This window comes from Chinchilla lanigera, unplaced genomic scaffold (genome assembly GCF_000276665.1).
Source record: "Chinchilla lanigera isolate Chin_1 unplaced genomic scaffold, ChiLan1.0 scaffold00080, whole genome shotgun sequence".
Lineage (NCBI taxonomy): Eukaryota > Metazoa > Chordata > Mammalia > Rodentia > Chinchillidae > Chinchilla > Chinchilla lanigera.
In genome coordinates this window covers 5,602,280-5,610,239 of record NW_004955481.1, presented here as the reverse complement: position 1 = coordinate 5,610,239, position 7,960 = coordinate 5,602,280, and the positions used below count along the sequence as shown (strand labels likewise).

At 55.1% G+C, this 7,960-nt stretch overlaps 1 protein-coding gene across 1 annotated transcript; it reads left to right on the top strand.

Moving 5' to 3' along the window:
- Nucleotides 1-402: 402 nt before the first annotated feature.
- On the top strand, nucleotides 403-7,238 carry LOC102010058 (galectin-5-like). The gene is made up of 5 exons (XM_005402926.2): nucleotides 403-519; nucleotides 3,869-3,895; nucleotides 4,494-4,582; nucleotides 4,690-4,852; nucleotides 6,602-7,238. Exons 1-5 carry the CDS (start codon nucleotides 490-492, stop codon nucleotides 6,746-6,748), a joined length of 456 nt encoding a protein of 151 aa, XP_005402983.2. The 5' UTR covers nucleotides 403-489; the 3' UTR covers nucleotides 6,749-7,238.
- The last annotated feature ends 722 nt before the right edge of the window (nucleotides 7,239-7,960 follow it).

Here is a 7,960-nt window from a genome sequence, read left to right as displayed (position 1 = left end):
AGTATTCTCAAGTCATTCAAGTGGCCATGCATGAGCTGTGTACCTTGGCTGCACCCCTTTCCCTCCCTAAGCCTCGTTTTTCTGTGTTCCACTGCCCTGCCCAGCGTGCGGTTTCCTGCAGCCTGGGACGGAGCGTGCTTAGGACGCACAACACACACTTCGGGGCAGTGCCGTCTGCAAACTGGCTGCCAGGTCCCTCTGCATCTTCATGAACCAAATGGGATTCGGTCTCTGGGTGGAGCGCAGGGGGCAAAGGAGAGAAAGGTCACAGAGTAGGGGATGCCCATTTCCCTCTCCCCGGGCCCCACCCACAGCCCTCACCCCAGCACCTGGCTTCTCTCTGTCCAGACCGCTTCCTTTGCTCCTGGCTCCGCCCTGTTGGGCAGCGGCCAAACTGCGTTGCTATCTGTTTCCTTGAAATGTCCAGCTCTGTGCGCTGACAGCTCAGTTGGTGTGAAGGGCAGCAGGGGACACCGAGGCTGTGAAAACATGGGTTCTTCTGAAAGCCAACCTGCCCAGGTGAGTCGTGGGCTGGCCCAGCCTGGGCTGCGTGTCCAGCCAAGGATGAGCATCTCTGGTCACTGAGGAAATGACTTGTTGGCAGGGATTGCTGCTGGGGGAATCCCAAAGAGAGCCTGAGCAGGGTGCAAATGCCAGAGGAGGTCATCTGGATGCAGCTTCTTTTCCATTGCAGCCTCGTCCAGGGCAGCCTCTTGGGACTTAGGGATGTTCAAGTGATTCAGGCATTTGACTCTCAATTAGTGACCCTGGTCTAGGTGCCTGCTTCATTCTAGGTGTTCATGGAATACAAGTGTAGCAGCATCTTCAAAGGTGACAGTTTGTATACAGAAGGTGTGAACAGGCTTCTGGAAGGAAAACAACCCACACCCATGGCACTAAATGCACTTTCCCTGAGCATGGCCTTTGGGGTTCAGGCATACATTGGCCGGATGGCTCCAGTTGGGGCACATTTACCTCCCCAGGTCTCAGTTTCCACATCTGTCTAATGGGCATAATACTCGAGCCCACCTCCCAGAATAGGGGAGAGATTGGGCTGTGTAGCATATCTAGTGCGTTTGAATGTAGTTGCTGTGGGAGTATTGGGCATTTTCAGCAGCCCTAGGTCAGCGGGAGATCTATGAGGAAGTATGTGTGTCCAGAGGGGTGAGCTGGAGCTCAGCACGCAAGAATGCACCTGCATGTCTACACAGGGCCCGGCTGAGAAGTAAGGAGAGATTAGGACTGTGCCTGTGGTGTGCAGTGCAAACAGAAGACTTTCCCACATTTGCCCCTGCCTGCCAGAGGCAGTGCTTGAGCACCGTGGGGCTTCTCCCCTCTCTGTATGTGGGTGAACTGATGCTCTTAGGTGGAGGCACTTGCCAAATGTCCCCCAGTGGAAAGCTAAAGGCAGGTGCCTGGATTTACCTCCAGAGAGCGGGTCCCCACAGACAGAGCAGCACTGTGGGAAGCAGCAACATGGTAGCCTGGTCCCAGGCCTTCCCTGGGTCACTGCCAACCAGCTTGCTGGCACAGGTGGGGGATGAGCAGAGGGGGCTGCAGGGCCTGAGAGTGGGCCCCGAGTGGAGCTCACTCACGTAGGAGACCTTCTTGCCCTGACCCTCCCGACACCCGCCACAGGGGTCCACGCCCCTCAGCACTGCCATTGCTCCCATGTGGGACCTGCGTGGAGGAGATGGGAGAGGCTGGGCGGAGCTGGACGGGACCTCTTGGGGACAGTGGGTCGTACTGATCACACCTTCTCTGGTTCCTCAGCAGATGAGAAAGTACATAAACTGAGAGAGTTGAATAGGCCTTCAGGTACCGAAGGAAAGAGGCCCGTGCCGCCCCGTGGTGTGGCAGCACCCATCCGCCCGGCTGGCCTCTCTGCGTTAGCTGCTCGCCTCTCACAGCTGCAGGCACACACCCTGCACATGCCAGTGTGTGGGAAGCCACGCAGCCACAGCACGGCTGAGCTACTGCGCCTGCCGCCCGGCTTGGGCACCGGGCTCCCTGTCCTAGCCGGCCTCCTCCACAGGCCACGAAGGAAGCTGGGCCCACAGCGAGGACGGCCTGGGGAGGTCCTGGGGGCCAGGGATAAGGACGTTCTGTGCTGTATCGTGAGGCAGCCCGGGTGGGGCTAAAAGCATGGGTTCCGGGGTGCAGATCCCAGCTCTCACTGAGCGGCTGTGCGGCTGTGTGCACCACAGGAGCCTTTCTGTGCTGCAGGGGCCTCGTGTGTAAAGCGCCAGTGACAAAGGCAAAGGTTGTTCTCAGAAAGAAAACACAGGTGTGAAAGGCAGCCACCGGCAGGGCCTTTTACCTCACAGCCGTGCCCTGTGCACAGCCTTGCTCCGCCAGGCTGCGGTCCCACTCCAGTGCGGTCTAGGCGCCCTCCAGTGCCCCTGGGCCCCCAGAAAGAGGGTGCTGCACTTTGGCTGTGAGGGTCAGCTCTGCTCTCTATTTTTTTTTTTTTTTTTTTTTTTTTGAGACAAGGTCTCGCTATGCAGTTCAGGCTAGCCTTGACCTCACTTTGCAGCTCAGGCTGCCCTTGAACTCACAAGGATCCTCCTGCCTCAGCCTCCTGAGTGGTGGGATTACAGGTGTGCACCACCACGCCTGGCTCGGCTCTGCTTTCTGGACCTGCAGGTAGGAAGAGGAGAAAAAGTGCCTTCAGGCAGGGCCAGGAGCAGGGAACAAGTTTGGGACCCTCTGAGGTATTGATTTGAGTCAATGCAAACAGCTGCATGATTGAGTCTTCCTCAGCCAGAGGTTTTTCACCAGCAAGAGAGGTGGCATTAATGTGTTACCAAGTGGAAGGGGGCCCAGAACATATGTAGGTGAGGTGACTTGTCCAACATCACAACTGCCAGCACAGGGAGCTGGCCCGGGAGCCAATCCCGTGGGGCCTGGAAAACCTCCATCTCTTTGCAAGAAGGGAGCCAAATAGTCCCATTGTTTTGTGCTAAGCTCCCTCCCTGTCCTTCACACTTCCAAACTGCAAGGCAGCCTTGCTCTCAGAGCTTAGAACAATATAAAGTGCAGTATATTGTCTTATAGCTCTGCCCGTCAGAGGCCTAGAGTCCACATGTTGAAAGGCTGGGTTGAGCTCAGTGGTAGAACAAGTGCATAGAAGACTCTGGATTTGATGCCCTGCACCACAAAGAAAAGAATTAAAAGGCACCATAGGCTCATTTCCATCCTGAGGCTTCAGGGAGAGTCCTCTTTGTTTCCTCTGCAGCTTCTTGAGAGGTCTGCGAGGATTGGCTCAGGCTCCGCCCTCTGTCTCCATAGCCAACAGCTTCTTGGGCTGGGGCTGTAGCTCAGAGTAGAATGCATGCTGGGTGTTCTACCTCAAACACCACACAAGTGCAAACAAAAGATAGAAAGTCAGCATCTTCTTGCTTCTGTGGTCATATCCTTTCCTTTGACCCTGACTGTCCCACCTCTCTCCTACAAGGGCCATTGTGATTACAGGGGACCCACCTGGGCCTCAGTGTGGTGATCTGGGGCCCATCTCACCATGGGTTCCAGGGATCGGACTAGAGTATGGATGTTTCTAGTCTTGGGGCTGGGGACAAGGGCGTCATTCTGGCTTCAGCGTCTTCCTTGCAGCAAAGAGTTGCTGAAAGGCAGGTGATGGGATGCAGGGCCACAGCTGCAAGATCCAGAAAGATTGCGATGACAACCAAGGTTACCAGGAGACACCCAGGGCTGAACCCTCAACCTCATTCATATTGGAGCACCCACTCCAGAGTGATGTGTGTGTGTGTGTGTGTGTGTGTGTGTGTGTGTGTGTGTGTGTGTGTGAGTGTGTGAGTGTGTGTGCTCATAAACCTCCCACATTAAAATTTTGGTCTCTTTTCCACAGGATCCTGAACCAAGTCCCAAAGATTATGTAAGTCTTGTGTGGGCAGGGACTGGAGATTTCATTAGGAATGGCAGGTTGGGTGGTGAGTGGCAACTAGTGGTGATCCTCTGACTTCAATAATTGAAAAGAGTCCTTTATCAAGCTGACATTTTAAAAATACTCCTGAAAATTAGATTTTTTTTTTTGGTTTTTCTCCGGTACCGGGAACCGAACTCATGACCTTGTGCTTGCCAGGCAGGCGCTTTGCCGCTGAGCTAAATCCCCAGCCCCAAATTGGAATAATTTTGAAAGGAGCTTTCAACTTTAAAATGGTCACTTGAGCATGAGCTAATTATATGGCCTTCCCTTGTCACCCCAGCATGCTTGAGTATCCGGCCAAAGTTCCTTCCATGACAGCGAAGGCCCCCTGCTTTGGGAACACTGGGACATTTTCCTTTGTTGGGACATTTTCCCAACATTTAATGAACCAAGTAAAGATGTCCTGGCTTCCTCTGGAAGTCCTACTACCATCAGGCATGGGTTAGACTCAGCTGATGTCCAAGTCCATGACAATTGGTACAGGATTCCCCACTGCTGTGGCGCCTCTCTGCTGTCAGCGGCTGACCTGTCCCCACCCTCCCAACAGCCGATTCCTTACTTCACCTCCATCCCAGGGGGGCTGCATCCATCCCGGGTCATCTCTGTGTCAGGCATTGTGCTGCACCATGCGAAGAGGTAAGGCAGGGCCTCCAGGGCTCTCTGGCTCCTGGAAATAAGGGGGAGGTGGTGGGTCCCACCACAGCTGGGGGACAGAGAAAGTCCATGTGACCTGCCCTCCCCAGGTTCCATATCAACCTGCATGCTGGAACTAACATCGCCTTCCACCTGAACCCTCGATTCAATGAAAACACTGTGGTCCGAAACACTCAGATCAGGGGCTCCTGGGGGTCAGAGGAGCGAAGCCTGCCTGTCAACATCCCCTTCATCCCAGGACACAGCTTCAAGGTAAGATGCTGCAGCCGGGAGCTTAGGGGTCTGCCTGGGCGCAAGGTCTGAAGCAGTGAGGTGAGGAGGACTTGGGGTACCTTGAACAGGTTAGGGGTTGATGCTTGTGATAGGAGGATCGTGTCCCAAGTAAGACAAAAGTGTATCAAATTATTATCATGTTATGATTACTGTCCCCCAAGGAAAGTATTAGGATCTGCTCTTAGAAGGTAAGCTATCCGAATCACAGGACAAATTACTTGCCAGAGGTCACATGCCCACTGGTGCCAAATCAATCAAAATAATGAGGTGCCAGTCATTGATGGGCATTCTCACTCAGCAATTATTTATCAGCTGTCTGATTGGGCTCCCTGTGTGCAGGAAACACTCATGTTCACGAATGCAGCCAAGAAGCAGAGAGAGCAGGTCCTACCTCATGGGGCTGCAATCTAGGCGGGGAGGACCCAGGCGTCCAAGGCATGAACCATCCGCACAGATGACAGGTGCTCTGCGTGGGAGGGACCCCACTTTGGGGGGTGGTAATGTGCAGAGGAGGGAGGGGCCTGTGCAGGGCTGCACTGCAAGGTGGAGAGTGAGGGTGAGAGAGGTGAGGGGTGTGACTGCAGGCCTGGTCACGCTGATTACACATACAGGTCACACACAGAGCTTACAAAAACAAAAAGGAAACAGAACAGCCAGGTGCTGGGGCACATGTACCTATAATAGCAGCACTCTGGCAGGTCAAACCAGGAGGATCCCAAATTGGAGCTCAGCCTGGGCAATTTAGTGACTTAGGGAGATTTTGTCTAAAGGAGAAAAATTTAAAAATAGGGGAAGGGATGTAGCTCAGTGTGAAGGTCCTGGGTGCATGCTATAGTACCACAAAGAAAGAAAGAATAAAGGAAGGAACGAAGCAGGGAGGGAGGGAGGGAGATAAAGAAAAAAAAGAAAGAAAGAAGAAAAAAAGAAGATTGGTCTGCAATGCCTTGGTCTTGCCCCAGCCGTGGAAACTGTCAGCCTGGGCATGCGCTTAGGCAGAAGTCATGTTCTGGACGACTGCGCTCTGCAATCTGGGCTGGAAATGACTGGTGTCGAGCTGTGTGGGCTGGGAAGGGAGCTTGGATTTACTGCAATGAGAAGCCATTGGGGAATAACAGCAGGGAACACTACCTTTGATTCATAGGTGGCTGTGTGACCTTGGGGAAGGGCCCTCCAGCCCCGGACAGTCACTGGGTCTTTGCAGCTCCGTTTCCTCATCTGCAAACAGGACTAAGAATCCCGGGATCTCAGAGAACTGTGGGAATGGGCTGCGGTAGTCTCTGTGCACGCTAGCATAGTGCCCTGCACGCGAGTGTGATGGAAGTGTGAGCACTGCCCTTCGTACCCTGCGGCCTCCTGGAGAAGGTCCTGGGAGGGAAAGGAGGAGTCAGGAGGCCGCTCTAGCTGCTGCAGAGTCCAGGCATGGACATGGAGGATGCAGATGTCACAAGCCAGCACTGCTGCCCCCGGTGGCCTGAGGGCAGTTGGTCCCCTGGGAGGGTCCAGTGGGGCAGGAAGGGCTTGCCAGAGCGGGCTGGGTCCTGAGGTGCCTGGCACTGACACAGGGCAGAGATGCAGGCTGGGAGCAGCACTGTGGGCTGGGAACCCCGTGCTCTGAGGTCCAGGGAGGAGAGCACGGGGTGCTTGGGGAGGAGTGAGTCCTTCAGTGTGAGCAGGTGTGGGGCTGAGGACTTTGTCCATGGAGTGTGAATGGCAGGCCTCTTTTCCCAGGTGGAGATCATATGCGAAGCCCACTGCTACAGAGTGGCCGTGGACGGCCAACACCTGCTGGAATACACCCACCGTATTAAGGACCTGGCAGCCATCAATGCCCTGGAAGTAACTGGCGACATCAAGCTTACTGATGTGCAGGTCTAGGTGGGCTCAAGAGCCCAGTGAAGGGCTGGGGACATGGCGATCTCTGTCCCCTCCCTGTCCTCTTCTCTTCTCAGCTCAGCTTCTGAGCCCTGTCATCTGAGCAGATGGTGTCCTGAGGTGGGACACACAAGTGTCCTCCAGGTACCTCCCTCCTTGCAGCGAGGGAGGACCTGAGCCTTCCGTGCTCCAGCCCAGGCCCATTCTGCATAAGGCTGTCAAACCCCTTCCTGTCCCCTGTGCAGCCCCACGCTAGTCCCAAGCCCCAGCTGTGCACCGCAGGGACTGGGGCCCTCCACAGCCCCCATTCCTGTGACCTTTACCTTCCCTCCCTGGCTTTGCACCCTACTGCGACACTGCTCCCTCTGGGGAGGCTGCCCTGTGACACCTGCTGGCTTCCACCCACTGAGCAGACCTTTCTCAGCAGTGGGCTCTTCCCTGTCCTGGCCTCCTTAAAATAAAGAAAAACAAATGCTGTTGCTCTTGGCACACACCCATGGGATGGCAGCTTTAGTAGTGTGTCTAGAGACATTTTGGAGTCTCTGGCTTTGGGGGCCCCTGCCAATGGAAGGGGGATGAGTCAGCACAGGTTCCCTTAGGGAAGGAGGGTCCTGACATCCACACTAACAGCCAGTGGCCCTCCCAAGCCCACAGGAGTGCTGCAGAAAGCACCTGGGGTGCACACCTTGCAGGCACAAGCCTCTAATGTAGGAATGTTGGTAGCTGGGTGAAGCTAGGAAACATCTCCACGCTACTGAGAGCAGAAAAGGCTGGAACACAGTCGGTGGGAGTCACGAGAGCCAAGAAGCCAGATGAGCTGAGCTTGAGCAGCAGGGGAGCCAGTGGGGTACCTGACATGAGGAGTGGGGGTGAGAGAGCTAAGTACCTCAGTGCCAGGACCTGCCCGTCACTGGGCAGCATAATGGAGCCCAGGCGAGTATCCATGTGATGCCAGCGCACCTGCTAATTCCTGAAGAACTTGGTCCCTCGGGAGCCAGCTTAGGGCTCAGGGTGTGGTCCTGGGGGAGCAACAACACAGGGACCTGGTGAGGAATGCACAGTCTCAGGCTCCGCACAGGATCTAAATGTAAATCTGTGCTTTAGCCAGATCCTAGGAGGGAGGGAGGGAGGGAGAGAGAGAGAGAGAGAGAGAGAGAGAGAGAGAGAGAGAGAGAGAGACAGTGCTCCTGATTCCTTACGTTTCCCTTGAAGCCA

Coding starts and splice junctions, on each gene's coding strand:
- LOC102010058 (XM_005402926.2), top strand. CDS start 490: ATGGGTTCTTCTGAAAGCCAACCTGCCCAG. Junction 3,896..4,493: donor AACCAAGTCCCAAAGATTAT/GTAAGTCTTGTG, acceptor CCCTCCCAACAG/CCGATTCCTTACTTCACCTC. Junction 4,853..6,601: donor TCCCAGGACACAGCTTCAAG/GTAAGATGCTGC, acceptor CTCTTTTCCCAG/GTGGAGATCATATGCGAAGC.